This window comes from Lissotriton helveticus, chromosome 5_1 (assembly GCF_964261635.1).
Source record: "Lissotriton helveticus chromosome 5_1, aLisHel1.1, whole genome shotgun sequence".
Taxonomy (NCBI): domain Eukaryota; kingdom Metazoa; phylum Chordata; class Amphibia; order Caudata; family Salamandridae; genus Lissotriton; species Lissotriton helveticus.
In genome coordinates, this window is record NC_136065.1 from 1,988,047,422 (window position 1) to 1,988,072,511 (window position 25,090).

At 45.7% G+C, this 25,090-nt stretch overlaps 1 protein-coding gene across 1 annotated transcript in view; it reads right to left on the minus strand.

Annotated features, from left to right (window-relative positions):
• GABBR1 (gamma-aminobutyric acid type B receptor subunit 1) overlaps positions 1-25,090 on the minus strand; it is a 685,831-nt gene that overhangs the window by 82,426 nt on the left and 578,315 nt on the right. Inside the window, exons 11-12 of the mRNA XM_078645697.1 lie at positions 22,032-22,223; positions 9,142-9,384 (exon numbers count right to left, since the gene is read on the minus strand). Of these exons, the coding sequence (XP_078501823.1) occupies positions 9,142-9,384; positions 22,032-22,223 (435 nt within the window). The remainder of the gene's footprint in view (positions 1-9,141; positions 9,385-22,031; positions 22,224-25,090) is intronic.

Here is a 25,090-nt window from a genome sequence, read left to right on the forward strand (position 1 = left end):
CTGTGAAGGACATTTTCTGTGGGCAGTAGGAGCTGCCAGGTGAACCTTTATAGGAGAGAATTGCAAGCCAGATTTTGCCAAATAGAGTAAGTATGGAAGAATTACATCTTCCTGGCAAGATGTTGGGTCCACGTTTTTAGAGGAACACCATATGCAAAATCTCTTCTATTTAAAGGCATATGTGGAAGGTTTTGAAGGCCACTTGGCCTCTTTGAGGATGTCCATGCAGTCTTGCAGCAGATTCAAGTGTCCGTACTGCATCAGCTCAGGAGCCATGCTACCAAATTCAAAGAGGAGAGATTGGGGTGTACCATCTGGCCCTTGAACTAGGTTAGAAGATCTGGTCTGCATGGCAGTGTGAGATGTAGACGCACGGACCAGAGAAGAAGTTCCATGAACCACCATCCACGTGGCCAGGATCATCATGGCTCTCGAGTGGGACAGCTTGATGAGGACTAATGGGATCAGGGGAGTTGGCAGAAAGGCATAAACAGATCTGCCGGACCAGTTAATCCATAGCGCATTCCCCAGTGTCCCTGGCTGGAACTACCTCAAGGCAAAGCTTCAACAATTTTTGTTTTTTGTGGTTATGAAGAAGTCGATTGCTGGGGTGCCCCACAGTTGGAGGATCTTTTGTATGATGTTGTGTAAGATCCTCTCGTGGTTTTCTTGTAGAAGCGTGCTGGGAGAGTTTGCTTGAGCATTTTAGACACCTGGAAAGTGAGTTGTGGTCATCATTAGGTCCATAGCTATTCCCAGATTGTTTGGGCCTCGCATGACAAGGGCCTGGTCCTCCTCCCTCCCTGCTTGTCGAGGTAACACATGTTGGGTGTATTGTTCGTCTGAACAAGCAGGGAGTGGGATCTGAACGACGGGTGAAACGCCCTCAGCACTAAATGGACAGCAGGTAGCTTGAGGAGATTGATAGGAAATGTCGTCTCTATCTCTCTGACCACTTGCCATGAATTTGGAGGTGATCCATGTGGGCTCTCCATCCCAGTAGTGAGGCATCCATCACTATTGTTTGAGAAGGAACCTCCTAATGAAATGGTATCCCTCAAAGCAGGTTGGTTGGGGGCACTACCATTTCAGGGACAGCTTCGCATTAACGGATAGATCTATCCTGTCTCCTCAATTTTCTGTTGGTTGGTCTCACTGGTCCATGAGACATTCCTGCGGAGGTCGCATGTGGAGATGGGCATTCAGTGCGAGGAAAATGCAGATGGCCATCGAGCCAAGGAGAGAGGATACTGTTCTCACCGTTGGATGAGAGAATGACACTGCCATAGGATCAATAAGCGTCTCTCCCCTGAAGGACACATTCTTGCCTGTATTGTGTCGATGGAGGGTCCCAGATAATGTATGGTTTGAACCGGGACAGACGTTGACTTGTTGAGGTTGACATGAAGGCTTAACCTCCGAAGGAGATTGCAAGTCCAGTTGTAGTGAAGCTGAGCTTCCTGGGATCGTTGATTCCTTGATTAGCCAATTATTTAGGTATGGGAAGACGGATAGTTTGTACTTCCTGAAATGGGCACCCACTACTGCCATGCACTTGGAGAATATTCTGAGTGCTGACTTCAGGCCAAATAAAAGTACTTGGTACTGATAATGAATGGTCTTACTCCACTACGAACTTCAAGAACTTTCAATGCTTTCTGGTGAGTGGAATATGAAAGTATGCATCTTGAAGGTCGATGGAACTGAACCAATGCCCCTGGTGTAATTAGGGATAGATTCATTGTAATGCCAACATCTAGAACTTCTTTTGTTGAATCCACTTGTTGGCTGTTTTGAGGTCGAGTATGGGTCGGAATTCATTCCTGTTTTTATTTTTCACCCAAAAATGTCCCTTGTTGTTAGTAAGGAACGGGTTCCACCGTCTGCTTTTGTAAGAGGATGTTGACCTCCGATCGTAACAACGGGAGTTGGCAACTGAACTGTATTGGCAGTATGGATGGTGGAAGCCTGGTGAGCCTGAGACAATATCCATTTTGCACAATATTCAGAGCCCAGGCATCTTGTGTTATGCTTTGGCACTCTGCCAGATAACGGGATATGCTTCCCTCACCGGAGTGGGTAACTGAAGAGGGAAAGTAATAATTCAGGGTTTTGATCCGGATGGTTGTCTGCCTCCCTGAGCCGGCTTTTGGGTGGATCTGCCCTTCATCTGCTTCTGTTGCTATGGCTGATAAGGTTGTTGGTGCTGTTGCTACCCACTGCCTTGTTGGTGCCCTTGATACCAATGAGGGGTTTGAACCCTGTGCGAATAGAAACGGTGTTGGTAGAGCCAGGAAGATTTTCCCTGGTATCTGGGTCTCTATAGGCTGACTGCCTTTCCGCTTTCATTCGTGTCATCTCATCATCCATGTGGCTTCCGAAGAATGTAGTACCGTAGAATGGAAGGTTTAAGATTCTCTGTTGAGGCTCTGGTTTGAGGGATGTGAGGCGAAGCCAAGAGTGTCTTCTGACGGCAACGCCATGGCAGTACTCATGTGCCGCTAGTAGAGAAAAGTCTGCTGCAGCACTAATAATCTGGTTGGAAACCAATAATTCTTCATTTAGGATTTCCGTAACGACTTCCCTTTTTATCAGTTAAGAGATGTTCTACAAACTTATGCTTATATTCCCATTGTGTCCTAGAGGGGCATTTTCACTAGCTGCTTTATACATGGTTGCCACCATACTGTAAACCTTACGATCCATGGAATCTTACTTCCGACTCTTATATCAGGAGGCACTGTAGAAGTGGGAGTTGCAGCTACTACAATAACTGAGCTTGTTGTTGGGTTAGTACGGAGAAAAGCAGGATCTTGTTCCGGTGGGTGATATTTCTTCTGAAGCCTAGAGGAATGAATATAAGTCTCTTCTGTGTTGCCTCCTGTATTTATTTATTTATTTATTTTGCGATTTCTAAAGCGCCTGGTGACCCGTAGGCATCCCCACGCTATAAATCTGAGAAGACCAGGAGAGGGGCAGAGGGAGGGAATTATTTGGGAAACAGAAGAGTTTTGAGTTTCTTACGGAACAGAGTGTGCGAGGGTTCCAGACGTAGACTGCGAGGGAGTGAGTTCCAACCTATGGGGGCTTTGACCGCAAAGCGACGACCGCCGGTGCGAGCCTTCCTGAATTTTGGTACAGTAGCCAGATGTTCGGCGTCAGAGCGGAGGGATCTGGGGGCTTTATAAGGGGTGACCAAGTGTCTCAGAGCGGCAGGGCCAACTCCATTGATAAGCTTGTGGGTGGTGCACAGGGCTTTGAACTCTACTCTATGGCGGACAGGGAGCCAGTGTAGGGCTTTGAGGGCAGGCTTGGCTGAAACTCTGGGGGGGAGGTTCATAATGAGCCTGGCCGCCGCATTCTGGATACGTTGGAGTTTGGCCTGTAGCCTTGATGACGACGTAAGAGTTCTCGATGTCGATCATTCTCGATGCCTCAACGTTGACCTGCTTGTCAACAGTGATAGTTAGTGCAGCCTCAATTTCGGTATGGACTTCAACGTCAGTCTTCGATGGTGCCTTGACGTTGATCTGAATCTCGAGTGCGACTGTCATGGAGGCCTCGTAGTCAATGGTCTCCTCACCGTCAAACGAGGCCTGTGCATTGACAGTGTTGTCGTTGATGTTGATACACCTTGCCTTGACGCTGATCTGCGGAGCTTCCTCAACGTCAAACCATGAATTGAAGGTAAACAGGTAAGCACCGTACCCCTCCTCAATGTTGATCTTCTTGATGTCGACCAGGACCTATGGTGCTTTTCTGCTGTTTTCTTCCTCGCACGCCCTCTAGAGACAGGTGACAGAGCACTGGTAGGGGACTGACCCTCTCCTCGCCCTGAGGTCCCACCTTCAGACTGCATCTGTTGTCTTCTTCACTCCTGAGTACCATGGAGGTGAATTTCCTCCTTGTTCTTCAGGGTGTGTCTTGAGAAGTTCCTGCAGTGACGACAAGACTCAGGATTATGACTCTCTGGGAGGCAGATAATGCACACCTCATGAGGATCTGTTTTAGATTTTTTTCTCCCAAAGGCTGGGCACTTGTCCAACAGAGATGGCATTTTCTGTCAAAACTACTCTATTTTCTGTCAGGAAAAACCTGAAAAAGCCAGGGAGAGGCCAAAAATGTTGAGTGGAATGGTTGCCAATAAGTTTCAGTTGAATAGTTTGAGCAAAATGCTCCAGGGTCCTGTTAGCAGAAGCCGGGAAAAAAACGGAAGAACCTGCCACCTGCTCTGCATGATGGGATACTGGTGGTCCCTGGGTTCTTAAAGGCGCAGCCTCTATTTTTTAACTCCTATTATGACAGCCTATGGGACTTCAGTATCCTGCTCTCCTTCATCTCTATACTCAATTAAAAAAAGAGTTTGGGAAAGAGATGTATGCGGTTATATTAAAACATCATGAAATTATACAGATATGCAATTCTCCGGGTCCTTTTTTTAAGTACAAAATGAAAAGTCTGGCCATTGTACCCTAGTCCTATAGGCAGCATATTCTTTTCATTTCTTAAGTGACTCTGCAGGCCTTCTGGAGGAAAGGCGAACATCTACACTTCAGAAGATATACTGTGAAAAAATGCTCCAAGGTCCCTGCATGTGGACAGGACTATTCTGTGCTTACAACTATAAATGGAAATCCCCTTCGAGAAAAGCATGCTTCCACTGTGCAGGAAAGGAAATGAATGTCCACACTGCAGATCAATGAATGTATTATTTATTGTAAAGGATATAAAATGAATGCATGTTTCCGCTGTGCAGGAAAGGAAATGGTTGCCCTCGCTGCAGATCAATGAATGTATCATTTATAGTGAAGGATATAAAATGAATGCTCTCACTGCCATCTAAACAGAAAATGTATCCTTTTGTTGTACAGAACATACTTTCCCTACACCAGACAAGCAATGCCCACTCTTGCTGTGGAACAACTAATACATGCTTCCAGTGTACTCGGCTGGTAATTGAATGTGCAGTCTCGAACAATGCAGAACAAAGAATGCACCGGCACTGTACACCGCAACCAATGTACACTCTTAATGCTCATGCTCTGTCGGACGAGGAATGCGCTTTTTTACCATGCTGGAATGAATAGTCTTCTGAACAAGGAATACGTCGTTCAGTGCTCAGGATAAGGAATGAATGCTTATTGCTTGTGGAACCAGGGATATGCTCTGTCAACGTACACAATAAGGAACGCATGTTCATGCTTTGTAGGGCAGAGAATGTACTCTTTGACTGTACAAGAAACGCATGTCCATGTTCTGCAGGACAAGCAATGCATGTTGTGCCTGAGGAATGTAGTCTCTCATTGTACAGGACACGCAACGTACCCTTGCGCTGTACAACGCATGCAACAAACTTTATTGCCACCATATAATGAAAGTTTGAATTCGCTTTTAAGGAATGGGAATGAACGTCATTGAAGTTGGACAAGGAATTCATACTCTCATTTTGCAGGATATGGAATGGAATGTCTGCTCTCACTGGACAGGGAATGAGCACACACTCTCGCTGTACAGAACAAGCAATGCAAGCTCTTGATGTACATGATGAAGACTATACTGTCCCATACAAGAAAGCACTGGGCTTTCGCTGTAAAGTACATGGAATGCAGCTCATGTTCTGCAGGACAAGCATTGCATGGTGTGCCAGTACAGGCCAAGGAATGTAGACTCTCGTTGTAAAGGACATGCAATGCACCCTCGTGCTGACCAGTGCAAGCAACGCACCCTTCGGCTATCAGATAATGAATGCAAGAATCTGCTTGGCAAAAATGAGAATGGACGTTCTTGAGGTTGGACAAAGAATTCATGCTCTTGTTTTGCAGGATATGGAATGGAATGTCTGCTCTCACTGGACAGGGGATTAATGCACATTCTCGCTGTAAAGAACACCTACAAAACAAGCACAGGCTTCACTGTAAAAGACATGGAATTCAGCTCATGTTCTGCAGGACAAGCAGTATGTGTTTTAGAAGATAAGTGTAAGGAAATTCCTCTTTTTGCATGATTACCGCAAAGTTTAGACTGGTGCTGGTAGTTTTTCGACTCGGAGAGTGCACTGAGGCCTGCTAAACAGACATCAGTGCCAGTGCTCCATCCCATTATAAAATCTATGTTGAATTGGCTATGTCCAATTCACATAAGTTGACTTACTTATAAGTCCCCTGTATATGGTACCAAGGGTACTCAGGGCATGTAAGACTGAATGTGCCACCCTGCATGTTACAACTTAAAATGGCTCCATACCTGCCACTGCAACCTGGAAAAGCAATTTTAAAACTAGTTCAACTTTTCCATTTAAACCAATGGCAAAGACCCCATTTCCCTTACAAAAAAAAGTAAGTCATCCCCTAAGGAAGGCCTATAGAGCCCTGAGGCAGGGAGATGTATATTATTAGGTAGGACATATAATGTTAATATGTCTTAACAGCAAAACTTCCAAATTGTTGTTTTTATATAGAGAAGTTAATAGCCCCAGTTGCTAATTCAGTGTTACCAGCTGACCTCTCAGCCCAACTAACTTTGGAATAGGACTACTAAAATGGGTACTTCAAGGTATCAAATTAATCGTGGCATTAAACCCGACTTGATGCCCAAGTCAAACCTAATGTTGCTTTTAAAGAAAAGCAACTTTTAGAAACTTGCCACTCTGTTGCCCAGTTTTTCCGGTAGCCTTAAACAGTTGCTGGCCACCTGACAGCCTTCTGTCCTACTGGGGAGTTGTGCAAATGACTACCAAGCTCAGGAGCAATAGCGTCCCCCTTGCACGCCCAAAATGCGAGCTTCGAAGGCGAAGCTGACTTTGGTGGGCAAAAGGCGATCACACTCCTGAAGGGCTGCTCCTTTATTTAGGTAGACAGGGTGGCTGCGGAAACAGAGAAGGGAGACCAGTGGCCAAACCTGTTTTCTCACGGGCGTGTAGCCCATAGGTAGCCACACCTTTAGGGTGGGCTACCAAGCTCCTAAAAACCAAGGAAGGGTTCAGACATCTTGGGAGTGGAGAGAATAGCGCACTTTGGGATTGTTAGATGCCACACATAGCCAGACCTCAACAAAGGGCGGGAGGGATCCTGGTAGCCCATTGGCTTGGGACTGCATTTTTCCCCATGACACTTTCTGAGCAATATTATGACACCCCTGGCACCCTGAACCTTAGATCACAACAGAACTGGAGAAAGGGCCAAAGAAGGACTACCCTGCTGATCACTGGACCTGGCAAGAGACTGCATCGAATACTGGACTGCACCTGCAGCATCTTGGGCAAGCAAAGAGAGGACTGTGCCTGTTGCACGTTGAAAAGGCACTCCTGCGCCCCAGGCCACAGAAGCGACTTCAAGGGTCAGTCAGCTGACCTCCTGGAACTAGCACCAGGGCCATCAAAACTAAAGAAATGCACACCGGCAAGTCAGTAGCCACATTCTGCAAATCTGTTGACTGCCGTTGGGTGACCTAAGAGGCCGAGCCTTGTTGGCCAAAAGTTGCGCCTTAGTTTGCTTGACCCCAGAGTGTCATCTGAGTTCAGATTGGTCACAAAAGAGGGACACCAGCCTTCACCAAAGGATACTGCTGGATCCTCTGTATACAGAGATCGGTAGCCCAGCAGCAGCTGGCCTTTTAATGTCTCCAAGAGGACTTGGAGTGACTCTGACCCCTGTAGCCAAAGTTGCCCCACCTTACCCATGGACCGAGGAATAACCTCAAGGACACCCGCGTCGACTGCAAAGCACCAAGAGCATCCTCAGCATTCTGCATCCCCAGCATCAAGACCACTCCATTGAAGCCTATGATGGTCTTGATGTAATGTGTGGAACTGGACTTCAGACTGCTTTGATAAACAGCCTTAGAGGCCTCACTCAGGCTGGAATAGCTGAACACAACTCTTACAAACTTTTCAAACGTTTCTAAACTATACGGTTACCACTGCTTGTATGGACTGAAAAGATAACATTTACATTTTACTTAAAGATCTATATCCCCAGAACTCTCTGGTAGATTTTTCTTATCTTGGTGTACAAAAATGTATAAAAATATATTTTTTATAAATTGGTGTCAAATTTCTTTTGTGTTTTGTGACTTACTTATTTCATTGTTTGGTGCTTCTAAATACTTTCAAAGCCACAGCTAGCTAGGGTTGACCTAATGGTTTTGCAAACGAGCCAGACCAGACGTAAGACAGTTTTGCAAGTGTATAACATGGTACGGTTGCACAACCATACCATATAATACACCACATTCCTTACAATAAGGCATTCGTATTCATGTTCTCTAAGACGGGGGGAGCAGTCTGTGAACACTAGGAGGACCTCAGTTCTCATCACGACTTCACAGCATGAAATGTGATACAATCGTAAATATATGAAATGTAAAGTCATTGTAAACTGAAAACATGTAAATCCCTATTAATGTACTAAGCTCCATAGCTTCCTTGCTAAGCCTATGTGAGAGAGTTGCATTCACATGCTGAAATCTACCCACAATATCCTGCCCACTACATCATTAGGGTAAGTAAATAATTATTATTCTTAATTCCATGTCCTCTTATATGGACCTACCTTCTGTGGCAGGTGTTGGCTCGATGTAGCATATGAAATATTTTTGTCACGGAATGTAATGCATATGGGGGTATACCAGGATAAGGGATGCATTACAAGCAATGCATGCAGCTGCTTCCCCTTATTATATGGTGAGCAATGCATGCTCTTGCTGTGCATTACCAAAATTGCATGCTGGTACTCTATAGAACATACAATGTTCCCTTCTGTTCATCAAAACATTAAATGCACGCTCTGGTTGTACAACACAATAAATTCATGCTCTTGATGTACACGGTGTGAATGCTATTGTTGTGCTGTACAAGGAATGCTCACTTGTGCTCTGCAAAACAAGGAATACTATTTCTCATAAGTCATTCTAGCGCATGCTCTGTCGAACAGGTAATGCATGCTTCCTCTGCCAGCAGAAGGAAGGTCCCTCTTGCTATAAAGGATGAGGAATGTATGCTCTGGGGCTATATGGCAAGGACTGCAAGGTCTCCTTGTAAGGACAGTTTGATCAGCACACTTAATGTAATAAAAAATATTGTTACAGCTACAAGCCACACTTTAGGCAGTGAACGCATTGGGATGACACAAAGGCAGTCCTCACCGACACTCCGTCAAAGGATGATGAGTTCATGGCACGGTAGATCTCCTCGGTGATGTTATTATTGTTGTAGTTGAAATCCTCCAGCCGCAGACCCTTCTTGGACAGCTCAAATGCCGTCTTATTGAGGGCCAGCGCAAGAGCCCAGATGGCATCGTAGGCCAGGGGCGCCTCCTGGAAGCCACCCGTCTCTTCTGGATTCTTGCCCAATCGCTTCTGCAGCTTCTCGATGAACTCCTGAGACGTCTGCAATCAGAGAGAGTAAGTGAGAGTGAGAGGAAAATGTGAGACTCCGGCAGAAAGAAAACATGCAAGGACGTACAGAGAAAATTGGGGCACACTAGGGTAGTGGACAATGTGGGGGGTAACCAGTTGAGAACATACAAGACAGTGGTACGGTAAGTTGAAAGTGTGGGACCAGATGGGGAGAAGGAGAGAAAGATAATATTCTAAAAAGTAAGAAGAAGTGGGAAGAATGAGAAAAGAGAAACTATGCAGACAGATATAAAACCAGAAAGGCCTTCTTTCTGGAGATATGATTCATGCAGGACTTAGCTGAGTGAAGGTTCTGTTTGTGGTGGCATTTAACTACCTTCTACTGGCAATGTGATAGCCTCTGCCTGAAAAAGGCTGATCAAGGGGCATCAAAATTGGCATCAGCTAGGACAGCCAGGTATTCTCACAGGACGCATCCTTAGCAGGAACTTGGTCGTACCCGCTGAGCCCATCCTATTGGCAGGATCGGATGCATCTATCGAATGTGCCCACATTTCTCTTTACCTGCTGAGGTCGGTTTTGCTTCTGGGTCCTCCTCTTCAGCAGCCATTGGGGGTTTGGGGCTTGGGTCCCTGGGAGCACCATGCTGCCTACAGGAAATGACTTGACAGGAAGTGATGGCACCATGATGGGTGGAACTTCCTTTTCACTAACCCAAACCATCTTGGCCTCCTTTCCATTGATTGGTATGCAGTTGGGGAATTACATTTTTTATCTTATTTATTACTTCCAGGTAATTTTTCGCTATATAAACCTCTCAAAATCAACTTCCAGTGCGTCTCAATGCTCCCAGATGTTCCCGTTCCATTTTTTCCTGGCCTTCCATTCTCCGTGAGCTGCGTGCTACTGTTGTGGTGGTGAATTCTGGAGTTATTTTTTCTGCTTCATGCTTTTTTCTCCTGGCAGTTTCCTTAGAGGGCATGTTCCAGCTTCATGTTCCCATCGCTGGCTGACAAAGTGGCTTTTGGAGGCGATCATCCAAGCTTCATATCCAGAACTTTCAAACCCAGGGACCCATCTTAGCATGTATCCTATACAAGCTTTGCAAGCTACCAAACAACAGTCTGCAGACTTGGACTCCTGCAATATTGCGCCAAGCCATGTCAGCCAGAGTGCCCTCTGGGTTACCACAAGTTCTTGCAGGGGACCAGCATTTTGATGGAGACCCGAATAGGTTAAAGTAGTGCCTGGATTTTTTGGCCATCCATTTTGCTTTTCGACCTACTCAACTCCCCCAAGACAGGATTAAGATGGGTTACTTAATTAGCTAACAGGAGCAGCCTTGGCCTGGGCTATGCCTTTGTTAGCTGCAGCAGACCCTAGTTTGGATCATTATTCCACCTTTGTGTTAGCCTTCTGCCGAATGTTTGAAAGATCTGACTTACAGAGTTCTGTAGAGGAGACTCTTTATAAATTCAACCAGGTTGTAAGAATGTTTTGACCTATGAGAAATGTTTTAAGCGTTTGCCTGCTGACAGCGTCTGTGCAGCGAACCTTGTTAACCTTGTTTCGCAGAGGGTTGAAGGATGAAATCAAGGATGAACTTATTCATATTCCTCGTCCTACTTCTCTTAATGAGGCGATTGAGTCAGCCTTATACATCAAAAACTGGTTGACTGATACAAGAAAGGAAAGGTAGGGAGTTCGCAGTCAATCCTCTGTCTCCACTCAGAAAATCGAGTGCCCAATTCAGATGGCGACTGCAGAAGAACATATTCAGATCAGGATCACCAAAGGTCCAATATCTAAAGAAGAAAGGCCCAGAAGCCGGGCAAAGGGATTATGCCTATATTGGGGGGAGAGTGGGCAAGTTTTACACCACTGTCCAGTGAGGTCTGCAGGCCATAAGGAAACGAGCAAGCCCATTCCTTGGGAGGGAGGAAGGTTTGGGTGATCCATCTCTTCCTCAGGTAATGTCTTGACAGGAAGTGAATCTTTTCTCTAGCTCAATCCATCATGGCCACCTTCCCCTCGATTCCTTTGGAGTGTTCCTAACCCAAGATGTGGGGAATTACTTCCTTTGACTCATTCGTTGCTTCCAGGTCATTTTTCCCTATATAAATCTCTTGAAACTGTATTGCAATGCATCGCAACACTCCTGGATGCTCCTGTTCTAGTTTTTCTAGGCCTTTTTTTCTGCTTCATGCTTTTACTTCCCGGCAGTTTCCTTAGAGGGCACATTCCAGCTCCGTGCTCCAATCACTGGCTTAAAAGTGGCTTCCAGAGGCGATCGTCCAAGCTTCATATCCAGAACTTTCAAACCCAGACGACTTCCTTTGGTTCCATCTCTCGAGAAGGATAGCCCTTTGCAGACTAAGAAGACAACATGGGGTGGAGACTATGATTCCAAAGATGACTTAGAGAAAGTACATTGGCCTATGTGGCATGTAGAGTAATAGCTTTCACCATGCTGGATGCACTCCATCCAAATGCAACCAAAGGGGTACAATTATTGCTGGATGAGGACTTAGGAAACAACAGCTGACACAGCATTCACTGCTTAGTGTTGTGATTCAGCAGCACTCACCAGAGAGCGAATCATCAGAGTCCTAGTGCATAGTCGACAGCGGATCGTTTAGAGTCTAGTGAACCTGCGCAGTGATACCCGCGGTGAGACCCAAAGCGGTGGATTCAGAAACATGATTTCCTGAAGAGTTTGATGTTAAGAAGCACCCTGTTTTGAAAGTACTTTGGTTTAGCTCTGATTGGAGTTATTGGGAGTTACACACTTTAGGGCTCACTACTCCCAAAGCCGCCTGCCACATTTAAGTTGCTTTAATGGGGGTTGTGTGTCTGGTATTGAGAAGTGAAACAAATGTTCCTGGAAGGGTATGAATATGGGGATAGTTTTTTTTAGGTATGCTGTTTTCGTTTAAACAGGCCATATGGCTAACGTTACGTTTTTTTCATTTTTATCCTATTATTCACTTGAATGTTTTCAATGATCAAACATTTGCTTAATCTTACCTAGTTTTTGTTCCCACCAATTTTGCTGCAATTCTTTTTTTAACATTGAAAAGATTGTACTCCCCATGCACATGCATGAAGTGAGTGTTTGCTTCTCTCACGGCTGGTGTCCTGGCACGGTTTGGACACTGGGTAGACAGCTCCCAGGCTGTGATCTCGCTCAAGGAGGCTGTCCTCGAACTGGGACATCACTCCAGGAGTTTCCCAAACACCCAAAAATAATATGCTCTTTTATTAGGGTCTGCCAATCATTGGCTACACAAGACACTGGCATACTATTGATGGTAACATGTTTACACACTGTGCCACTGATATAACATTATGGCTTTCTTCTGAAATAAATTAGTGGCCATCATTTAATAATAAAAAGCATGCATAGTGGCGCCACCGTGTGGCCTTCTTTGTGTATTACAGGCATATAATAAGACTGCAAGACAGACACGTGGAGGAGCTACGCTTGCAACCAAGATGGCCGCATAAGCTCCGTCGACCTCCGCCAGTTGCTCACAAATCCTGACGATTATCCTGAATTCTCACCGGACTCCTGTGTAGCTGAGGTGCTACTGAGTCTAAAGGTGCAATCCCGAGATTTTCATCTTCTCGAATAACGAAGATACGCCGTGTTCCATTCTCGGCCTAACCCTGCGTGGAAGCCGGGGCCTTGATTTCTAACCCAGCCGGGTTGGAGTTGAATAACATCGGCCGCGGGACGTGGGTAACGTCCGGTCTCCCGAAGTGGAGTGTTTCCTGACCGTTTTGGATGGTGCTACTGTGGCAGTTTGATTTCGCAGCTATGGCGGCCTGATGTACCGGTTGCTGTGGTCGGGGGTCCGCTGCCCGGAGGCCCCGTTGGTTCCCGGGGTCGACGGGCTTGGATCCTCGCTGGCGGCGACGGCGTTGAGATCGCGATTTTGCGAGTGCCCACAATTGTCATTGGAACTGTCTGTGCCTGGAACCCCGGGGTAGTCGACCTCCGGGGTTCAAATACTTGCTCTGCCGCTTCGTGAGTGGCGATGGAACGGGTGGAATATATGCCGTCGCTGCACACCGTAATGGCCGCCATTGGGGAGCTCCACTCACAGGTCACCGCCATCATCCAGAGGATGGTCGTAACAGCCGATATTATCTGCCGGAGACCGGACTACGACCCTTTGATGGTTCTGGAACAAGCTGTTTTACCCGCGGAGCAAGCTCTGACTGAGACAGAGGGCCCCGCGCTGAAGTCAGACTTTTTTTTTTTGTCGACTCCCGAACGGCAGCAAGCGAGCCCGGGACTATCAAAAGTGCATCTTGCCCTATGCCGATACCGCCCAAGATGGATATGGACGATCTTATATTTCAGAGTGAGTTCTCCAGTGACTGTCGGATTGATACCTCGCCCTTTTTCTTCCAGATGGTTCAAATACGCTCTTGCGACATATTTCTGGTGGATTTTGTGTACCGCTATCCTGGTTTCAATCCTTCCGTACTGACTTTAAACTTTTTCTATATTTTGATTCTCCTATTGAGATGGCGGTTCGAGCGGACAGGGCTCGCATGAAAAATCGTAGTGGCCAGGGTTGACTTTGATTGGATGGGTTTGAAAAACGACTTCGTTTGATATGGGACTTGTACCTTATAATGGTGCGGGAGTTGGGTGGTTCTTACAAGGGCCCCCCCATTGAATCTTAATCGTTGCATTCTATTATTCTTGATATGTGTAGGGGTGGTTTGCTGTTGGCGGGGGAAGGGAGACCGGGGGCCTGTTTGATATTTCCTCCTCCACTCTTTTTCCTACATTTAGGTCTAGTTCCGGGGCGACAGGCACACTGCTAGTGGTGATGGGCCGTAGCCATTGCAGGGGTGCAGGGTGGGGGGTATGGGGAGGGGTTTGTTATTTTGCCTTTGTTTAGTTCTATGGCCTCTTTTCTTTCCTTTTTCCTTTCACAAGAGATGGGTTGTTTATCCTTTATCGATATTCTTACTTATCGGGTGTCTAATTTGGTCTTCACTATCCTGAATTATGGATGGGCGAACCTCGCAGGCTGCTGTTTTGCTGGATTGTTGATCGTACTTTCTCCTCTTTAATGTACTTATCTTAGCTAATGTTGCATACTCCTGTAAATTGATTTCTCTGCATTGGTCCATTCGCTCACCTATCGCTTTATTGTATTCAATGTATGACACCAGATTTATGTAAATTCTCTTGTCTTCTTCAATAAAAACCTTAAAAAAAAAAAAAGACAGACACGTTGCATTTAATAAAAGGCGTTTGATTGATGTCATGCTGCTCCTATCCATGTTGCTGGTAATAGTGAAAAAAGAATTATACTATCTGCACCTGCAATAGGAAGTACAAAATCTCTGTTCATTGCGTGTGCTCTAAGCCTCGAAAAGACTGCAAAGGCCTTTTCAAACAGAGGAATGTCCTGACTTCTGCAACAACATCCTTTATTGCTTTACATGCAGCCACCTTTTTATCAAAACGGTATTAATCCACCAAGGGCATTTTCTGGACTTGTGTCCGCCCATTAGGTCCTACAGATGTGGATTTTAACCATACTTGCTCCAGAGCGCTTCCTCGATATACAAACCTGTAAACTGCAGTGCCCCAGTCCCAGGGAAATCTTAATATGGAACGAGAAACCTACTGTCAACACAGAGTAAAGATCTGGACCGTCGTGACCCTTAACACCAAACAGATGCCCTCCTGTAGGGAAGGGAGAGTTATGGGGGGATGATGTCTTTAAATGAGGATTTATTTGTTTTATTTATTTTTATTTTATTTAATGCGATTTTATATAGCGCAAACTTTACCCGAAGGTGTCAGTGCGCTTTACATAAGAACCAGTTTCAATACATAAGGATTTAGGATTACATGTGTTACGTGAAGGATACAAGCAGAAAAAATTGCAAATGTACAAGTTGTAAAGTCACACAAGGAAGGGAGTCACTCAAGGAAGCGATACAAATGGATAAACTCTAAGCGTCACATAGGAATGGTAGAGAGTACAATGGTCTACAGCCTATACTACTGATCAGAGTTATCTCTATATACATATATATACAAATAGTAGATTTGGGTGGGACTAGGGAGGGTGAGAGGGATACAGGCTATGGAGAAAAGGTAAATCAGAAACATTTGAGGATTGTCAAGGGGGAGACGAGGGTGAAGGGTAAGGGCAGGCAGAGGGAACGGACAAGATGGCGGGCCAGGGTCAGGAGGAAAAAGCAGCGGAGAGCAGCAGCAAAATGGCGGGCATGACAAAAGAAAAAAAAGTAAAGAAGTCCATGAGAGTAACCCAGTGAGTATGACCCAAAGTGCCAGGAGAAGTCCGGGGGGTACATAGTTAAAGCAAATCAAAGTCAGGAAGGGAGAGGAGGAGTGTGGGTTCGGGTCCACTGGATCAACGCCGAAGACCATCAGCCGGTCGTGGCTCCAGCGCCCCCAAACCTGGGAGAAGTTCACTGGGGTCCCCAAAGTCGATGAAGAGGCGAGGCAGCGGGGCGGCAGGCAGCCAGTGGGGGTACATCAACAAAGACGACTCGCTGTCCCGGGAGGAGGGGAAAACATGCCTCACAGCCGTCCCACATCATCTGGAGCCATATGGAGGAACCAGAGCAACACCGCAGCTGGATGGGCACAGGAGGAGGGCAGGCTCTCTTCAGGCGATGCTTTGGCATGATTGCGGGCTTGTAAGTCTGTCCGGGGAGTCGTTGGCGCCAAGGTCCCTAAGGCGACGCCATTTTGGAGTCAGGGGACCGCCTAATGAAGCTACCGCAGAGCGCAGGAACCGGGAGCCGAGACGGATTACGACCTCTCTTAGGCTTCAGCTCAGCAAAGCATTCAGCAGGAGAATAAGTAGACATTGGACACACATACTACAGATGCATGCACACATGCAGGTCATGATGCACACACACGCATGCACACACACACACACCCTCTCTACACGAGGCAATATCACAAAGGGCTAACTCATGCAGATCTTTCCCAAAGAATGAAGGGAAGTCCCCTTACTACATTTCTACAGTCATCCCCAAAATGTTGTCACCAGCACCGGAGGTGCACAAGTGGTGAAGCCTATAGTGGGGACTTGAAAAGGATCCTTTGTGCAGTCAGCTAACCTACACAAAACAGGCTAATGGGGAGAGCCGGCATGAAAGTTAGAGGGGTACAGATACAACAAATGAAACTGCTTTGCAGATTATGATTTTGGGGCCGGATGTACAAAGCAGTTTTGTGGTTGCAAATGTCCTAATTTGCAGAATTGGGTGACCTGAGAATGCAAAAATGCATTTTCTTATGTACAAACCACAAATTATGATACAGTAACAAGTAAATGAATCACAATTTGGGATTGCGAGCCAACAGCAATTCTGTATTTCAAAGGGGTGTGTTTAGGTTGTCTCTTTCAAATGCTGAATCAGATTGGTATGTATTAATGTTTTGCAACAAAAGTCCGGTCCAAAACAATCCTTTAACACCACCTTTAAGGAGGTTGTAAGCCATTCACAAAGGAACCCTTCCCCTTTGTGAATGTTGCCAAAACGAATACACCACCGACTCCTCTTACGAAATAAAATGTACACTTTTAATTTTTTGTCAAACGCGTTTTCTGTTAAGGAAAACTGGTTGAATCTAAAAAAAGGCTTTATTTAAAAGGAATCACAATCATCGAAGTCTACTGACCTCAGTAGGGCACCATCCAAGTGGGCTGTAATTTGCACCCTACCCATGACTTTAAGTGTAACGATAAAACTGGGGGTCTCTCAAAGGGGCATGTCCGATGTAATTGAGGGTGTGGCTTAAAACACATAAGCTAAAAATCTGTGCTTGTATTAGTGTGCCCCCTCAACTTGTATTTTGCTGTTTCTGTCATTGTATCTGAATATATAATACAAGTAACATTACACCTACAACAAGCTAGAACTATTGGCTTTGTCAATGGTTTATAGTTGCATAAAATAAATAAGCAATAAATATGGCTTTGTTGTATATAATACTGAAAATGCTTCAGTTCTGAAATGATGTCACTGTGAAAGAACTATAACGAGTCTCTTTGAAGTTCCATCAAAGGCAGTGAAGGGTGGCACTGCTGCAGAGTTGAGTTTTTTCACCCTGCGGGTGAGGGCAAAAATGGAGAGACCGATAGGGACCTGTCTCAGCACCTGCTTTTTAGAACTGTCGGCACCAGCAGGACCCTGCCCACTTAAAGCCCTGAACCCACTACATTAAAATTAATGGAGCAGGTCAAATTGTGACCAACTAGGAATCGGTAATTTGCAAACCAACCTATTAGTCATTTTGCAAATTACCATACTGGTAAAAAACTTGCGACCAGTATTTTGTGACCAGTTCTTAATATATTTGGACCAAAGAATCTAAGGTCCAAATTAAGCTCAGAAATGTATTACCTACCAACAATGGAAACATTGAAGAAAAAAGAAAACTGATGAAAAGTACTAATCTATTAATAATTATCACTTTGTAGACATAAAACACAAGCATTGGTAAAGCAAACAGATCTCACCTTTATGGCCTATTGGCATTGCCAATGCTTTTTGGCGATGCTGCGAACAGCATCATGAATTGCACAGGAGAGACAATGGCACATTTACACACCATGAGCAGACAATGAGTCACCAAATACCGATGTAGGGCGGATGCGCCTCTCCATCTCAGTACAAAGAATGTATACTAAAGTTTTTTATACACCAATTACTCCCGATTAATATAGAACTAGTTGTGCGCTACATAAAATATGAAATAATCAGATGCATCTACAAGAGTATAACACATGTCTGCTTGAGGATATTAAGGACAAGACATTGTTATTGCAGTGAGTCACCTGGTGGGTGTATGGGTAACGCTCAGATGTTGCATATACCTCAATGCAAGCAGAAACGACCAAGGTGTATGTGAGGTAAGTCTCACTCGGCGCATGTCCGCAAGCCATAGAACTCAGTGACTTTACTCTAGAAACCTCAAGCTGAACAAGTGGATGACATAGCTGCACCAATTGCAGAAATATGATAAGAAGCCCAGAGAAACATGAGGCAACAGTGGAAAGCTAGGTCGGACCTCAGTGCCATGGATGAAGGGCTCATCAAGAGGGGCTGACGGATGGTTGTCCCTGTGACAATGCAGGAGTCAGTTGTCGCACTCTCCCAACAACAGCACCACCAAGGGATTGCAATAAGCAAATTCTGCTTTTAAGAAAAGCTGTGGTTCCTGGGAATTGACCAGACGGTGGAAGACCTAGTCCAAGGGTGTCACTCGTGTCAACTAAACCGGGAAATGGAACGGCCTGCCCCCATCATCACGAAGCATTCAGTACATCCCTCTGGGCCTACGTGAGCACTGACTTTGGGAGCTTTCCTGATTAGAGACACATGTTAATCGTCACTGACACATATGATGCCCACCTGTGGAACTCATGTAGACTACAGCATTTGAACACGTCAGTGGGTTCCCATCCAATCTGCAGACGGACACTTCTCACCCTGTCAGGTGCCAGCCAGCAAAGGAGAGAGAATGTCTCAAGGCGCAGGAGGACTTTCCGTCGAATGGAGAGCAGAGGAGAAGGACTGATGCTCAAAGACTGATACTCAGGGTGAACATTCTGCAACCCTTAAAAAAGAGGCAGGTTGGTTGTGATGTCAATGACATGGATAATGATCACCGCCCACAATGGCACAAATCTAATCACCTTTAACATCTCCTGGTTCAAAAGGGTTCCCTGCGAGCCTGTAGCCTAGAGTAGGACAACATTAGTCTCAGCCCCAAGAAGAGCTGGAGGGGGAGAATAGTCCAGAGTAGTTCTCACTACCACTGCCTGCCATAACACCAACAACTGTGGTGACAGTCTAGACCTGCCAACTCACATGGTGCCACCGTGTGATGCATGGTATCAGCTCCCTTCACCAGGGCCGGACTGGGAACCGAAACCAGCCCTGGCAAACTGCTCGGCTGGCCCCATGTGGGGGCAGGTGGGGTACGACCGAGCTGTTTGCTAGGGTCAGTTTTGGCCGATTTTGTTACAGGAGGATCACATTGCCACCCCCCAGTCACAAAACTGGTCTCCACCCTGGTGGCCCACCGGGGAAATGCCAGGTGCCCGCTATGGCCAGTCCGGCCCTGCCCTTCAGACGGTGAGGAGGCGATATCACCGGGTGGCTGTGGAAGCACGCTGAAACCCATTATGAACAGTGCATTTCCAGCTTGTTTTCGAAGGCTTTGAACTGCAGTGATTGGGGGCTTGCAAGTTCTGACCTGGAGGCAATCTTAGGGAGAGAGATGCTCTAAAAATGCTAAGTGTGGCACTAACAAAATCATTGCCGTAGAACTGAAACAAGTAGGATAGTGCAGAACCAAAGACATTGGCAAGAGTAGTTCTTGTACAGCAGCACCATCTACTGGCAAAATATATTACTCCTTATAAAAGTCTGCAGCAATGCTTTAAAACAGCTTCCCTGAATGCTGCGGGAGCTGTTCTAGACTACACCTAACCAGGGGCGGCTGGTGACATTTGAAAATGGTGAGGCGTAAACTAATTTGCATATTGCACCGCAGCGATCGAGCGCAGCGAGCGAGCCCGAACTACCTTGCATCCATCCATACATCATTCATGCATCCACCCATCTATCCACCCACCCATCCTGCATCCATACATCATTCATGCACCCACCCATCCATCCATCACCCATCATGCATCCACCCATCATGCATGCATCCATGAATGCATCCATCCATACATCATTCATGCATCCATCCATCCACCCATCCATCCATCATGCATCCACCCATCATGCATGCATCCATGCATCCATCCATACATCATTCATGCATCCACCCATCCATCCATCCAACCATCCTGCATTCATACATCATTCATTCATGCACCCACCCATCCATCCACCCACCCATCCATCCATCATGCATCCACCCATCATGCATCCACCCATCATGCATGCATCCATGAATGCATCCATCCATACATCATTCATGCATCCATCCACCCATTATGCCTCTACCCATCATGCATGCATCCATGCATCCATCCATACCTCATTCATGCATCCACCCATCCATCCACCCATCCATCCACCCACCCTGCATCCATACATCATTCATTCATGCATCCACCCATCCATCCATCATGCATCCACCCATCATGCATGCATCCATCCATACATCATTCATGCATCCACCCATCCATCCACCCAACCATCCTGCATCCATACATCATTCATTCATGCACCCACCCATCCATCCATCCACCCACCCATTTATCCATCATGCATCCACCCATCCACCCATCATGCATGCATCCATGAATACATCCATCCATACATCATTCATGTATCCATCCATCCACCCATCCATCCATCCATCCATCATGCATCCACCCATCATGCATGCATCCATGCATCCATCCATACATCATTCATGCATCCACCCATCCATCCACCCACCCTGCATCCATACATCATTCATTCATGCATCCACCCATCCATCATGCATCCACCCATCATGCATGCATCCATCCATACATCATTCATGCATCCACCCACCCATCCATCCACCCAACCATCCTGCCTCCATATATCATTCATTCATGCACCCACCATATGCCGTCTCTGGGGTAATTAATCAGTGCATTTGTTTTCAGATGACCTTGTAGCACGTTATGCCCCCAACAGCCTATTGGGGGGCATACCGTTTTACAAACATAACACTGTTTGCAACTGCAAAAAGAGAGAATTCCACTCTCGGAATGCCGGCGATTAAAACAACACATCAGCAATACTCTTTACAGGACCCTCTGCCGAGCCTACCGAGCAAAAAATGCATTTCCCAAGTCTGCGGAACTCCCGGAGGAGTCCTAAAATTTGCTCAAAAACAGCCCAGCTGCGCAAAATGAGCTTCAGTGATAAACAGCATCAAGAACCAGAAACCGGATGACGTGAAAAGAAGAACACACATTACGTCTGAGCAGCGCAGACAGTGTTAGTCTAAATTATGGCACAGTAGCAAACTCTTTAATCACCAGTACACTATTTAATCTCACCAATGTTTAGAGAAACCACAATGAATAAAAATGACAGTGTGTTTACCTGAGTGTGAACGAAACGGGTCTCCCTGGCCGAGCGGGCGCCAGGATTGGCTGGGGGGGCACCATGACTGCTCGCCCAGTCGCCCTGTGCAACCCCGGGGGCTGCGGCCCGCCCCCTGGTCCTCTCTCTAAGGGGAAAATCACAGGGGAAACCATCTGCGCATGCGCGGGCTAGTTTGTGCCCAGAAATCTACTTGCGCAGCAGGCCAATCCTTCCCCCCCACCCCCCCACCCCCCCTCCGCACTCCGGAAAAGTCGGCCGGCGGGTAGCGCGATTGTTTTCATATTTTTATCTGGATTTTAGTGACGACGCGGTGGGTCCATGGGGCTTAGTGGGGCTACGCCCCTACGCCCCAATGGACGCACCGCGCCTGCATGCTGCGTGTTCTTTGTGGCTGTCGTACCAGACCCAACAAGAGCAGATTCAGGATGGATAGAAAGAGAGGAAGAAAAGAGAAGGGGTGAACGGATGAATTAAAAAGAAAGAGAAGCAGGAGGGAAACATAAGAGGTAACTGGGTACAGAAGCTAGCTCCTGCCCGATTTCTCTCACCATGTTGGAGATACCCCTAGTGTTCTCGGGGTTCAGCATGACGATCTCTGTAGTCACATGTCCTTCAACCGCCTCCGTCATCTCCTCCACAGTGCAGTTAATGGCTGGGTCTTTCATCTTAAACCAGTTATCTGCATACCAGCCAATGAGGAACCAGACATACTTCTTTCCATACAGCTTCTCCTTGTACACCTGCCGGAGACACAAAGACATCATGAGCTTACATTATCCGATGCCCCATGAACACGAAATATCACAAAGACATCACCAGCTACCTTTACCGGATGACCATCAATGCCAATAGATAACAGAAGATACCATGAGCTGACCTTACCTGAGGACCATCAGCAAACACCAAGAGATAACACAAAGATTCAGTGAGCTGACCTTACCCAATGACCATCAACAAAAACCAAGAGATAACCCAAAGATACAGTGTGCTGGCCTTACCCGATGACCATCAACAAAAACTAAGAGATAATACAAAGATACAGTGTGCTGGCCTTACCCAATGACCATCAACAAACACCAAGAGATAACACAAAGATACAGTGCGCTGACCTTACTTGATGACCATCAACACCATGAGATAAGACAAGGACAACATGAGCTGACCTTACCAGATGACCATCAACAAACACCAAGAGATAACACAAAGTTACAGTGAGCTGACCTTACCCGATGGCCATCAACAAACACCAAGAGATAACACAAAGATACAGTGAGTTGACTTTACCCGATGACCATCAACAAGCACCAAGAGATAACACAAAGATACAGTGAGCTGACCTTACCCGATGACCATCAACAAACACCAAGCGATAACACAAAGATACAGTGAGCGGACCTTACCCAATGACCATCAACAAGCACCAAGAGATAACACAAAGATACAGTGAGTTGACTTTACCCAATGACCATCAACAAGCACCAAGAGGTAACACAAAGATACAGTGAACTGACCTTACCCGATGACCATCAACAAACACCAAGAGATAACAGAAAGATACAGTGAGCTGACCTTACCCAATGACCATCAACAAGCACCAAGAGATAACACAAAGATACAGTGAGCTGACCTTACCCGATGACCATCAACAAACACCAAGAGATAACACAAAGATACAATGAGCTGACCTTACCCCATGACCATCAACAAAAACCAAGAGATAACACAAAGATACAGTGAGCTGACCTTACCCGATGACCATCAACAAAAACCAAGAGATAACACAAAGATACAGTGTGCTGACCTTACCCCATGACCGTTAACAAAAACTAAGAGATAATACAAAGATGCAGTGAGCTGGCCTTACCCAATGACCATCAACAAACACCAAGAGATAACACAAAGATACAGTGCGCTGACCTTACTTGATGACCATCAACACCATGAGATAAGACAAAGACAACATGAGCTGACCTTATCCGATGACCACCAAGAGATAACACAACACACAGATACAGTGAGGTGACCTTGCCTGATGACCATCAACAAACACCACAAGATAACACAAGGATACAGTGAGCTGACCTTAATTGATGACCAGCAACACCAAGAGATAGCACATAGATACAAAGGGCTGACGTAAGGAGATGGTATTTTACACGAAAAGATAACTTAGTGATACCACGAGCTGATCTTACCAGATCGCCATCAACACCAGGAAATAGCACAAAGCTATATCGAGCTGACCTTAAATGATGTCTATCAACACCAAGAAGATAAGAAAAAGGTACTTTAAGCTGATCTTACCCGATGACCATCAACACCGAGAGATAACACAAGACTATTGTGAGCTGACCTTACACCAAAAGATAATGCAAACAAACCCTGAGCTGGCCGTATCTGATGACCATCTGAAACACCAAGAGATACCACAAGAAAACTGTGAGCTAATCTTACGTGGTGACCATCAACACCAAAAGATAATGCAAACAAACCATGAGCTGACCGTATCTGATGACCATCAACACCAAGAAATAACACAAAGGCACTTTAAGCTGATCTTACCCGACGACCATCAACACCAAGAGATAATACAAGGGTACTGTGAGCTGACCCTACCCGGTGACTATCAACACCAAAAAATAAATCAAACAGACCATGAGCTGCTCGTATCTGATGACCATCAACACCAAGAGATAACACAATGATACTGTGGCCTGGCTTAACCAGATGACCATCTACACTAAGAGATAAAACACGGATACCACAAGCTGACCTTACCTGATCGCCATCAACCTAGGAGATAACACAAAGATTTATAAAGCTGATCTTATCCGATGACCATCAACACCAAGAAGATAACACAAGGATACTGTGGGCTGGCTTAACCAGATGACCATCTACACTAAGAGATAAAACATGGATACCACAAGCTGACCTTACCTGATCGCCATCAACCTAGGAGATAACACAAGATTTATAAAGCTGACCTTATCCGATGACCATCAACACCAAGAAGATAACACAAGGGATACTGTGAGCTTACCTTAACCAGTGACTATCAACACCAAAAGATAATGCAAACAAACCATTAGCTAACCTTACCTAGTGACTATCAACACCAAATATAATGCAAACAAAAAATGAACTGACCTTACCTGATGACCATCAACACCAAGAGATAAAGCCAATGTGTCATAAGCCAATATTACCTGATGGCTATCAAGGCCAAAAGATAACACAAGGATACAGTGTGCTGGCCTTACCCGATGATCATCAACAGCTAGAGATAGCACATTAATAACACAACTAACCTAGCCTGATGATAATCATAAAACAAGAAGTAACATAAAGTTAGCATGAGCTAACCTTCCCCAATGACTAGTATCAACACTAAGACAAAATACTGTGAGCTACCCTTTCCCGATAATCATCAACACCAAGTCTAGTACCAAAGTGCGCCTTCTTATAGCTTTATTTTAAATAGCTACCAGAGATACAATCAACTAAGTTCAATCTATCAACACCAATCCTAATCATTCAATGAGAACCAGATGGAGGCCCGTCTTAAAGCATTATGTTACACCTAACATAAAATTAAGACTGTGCT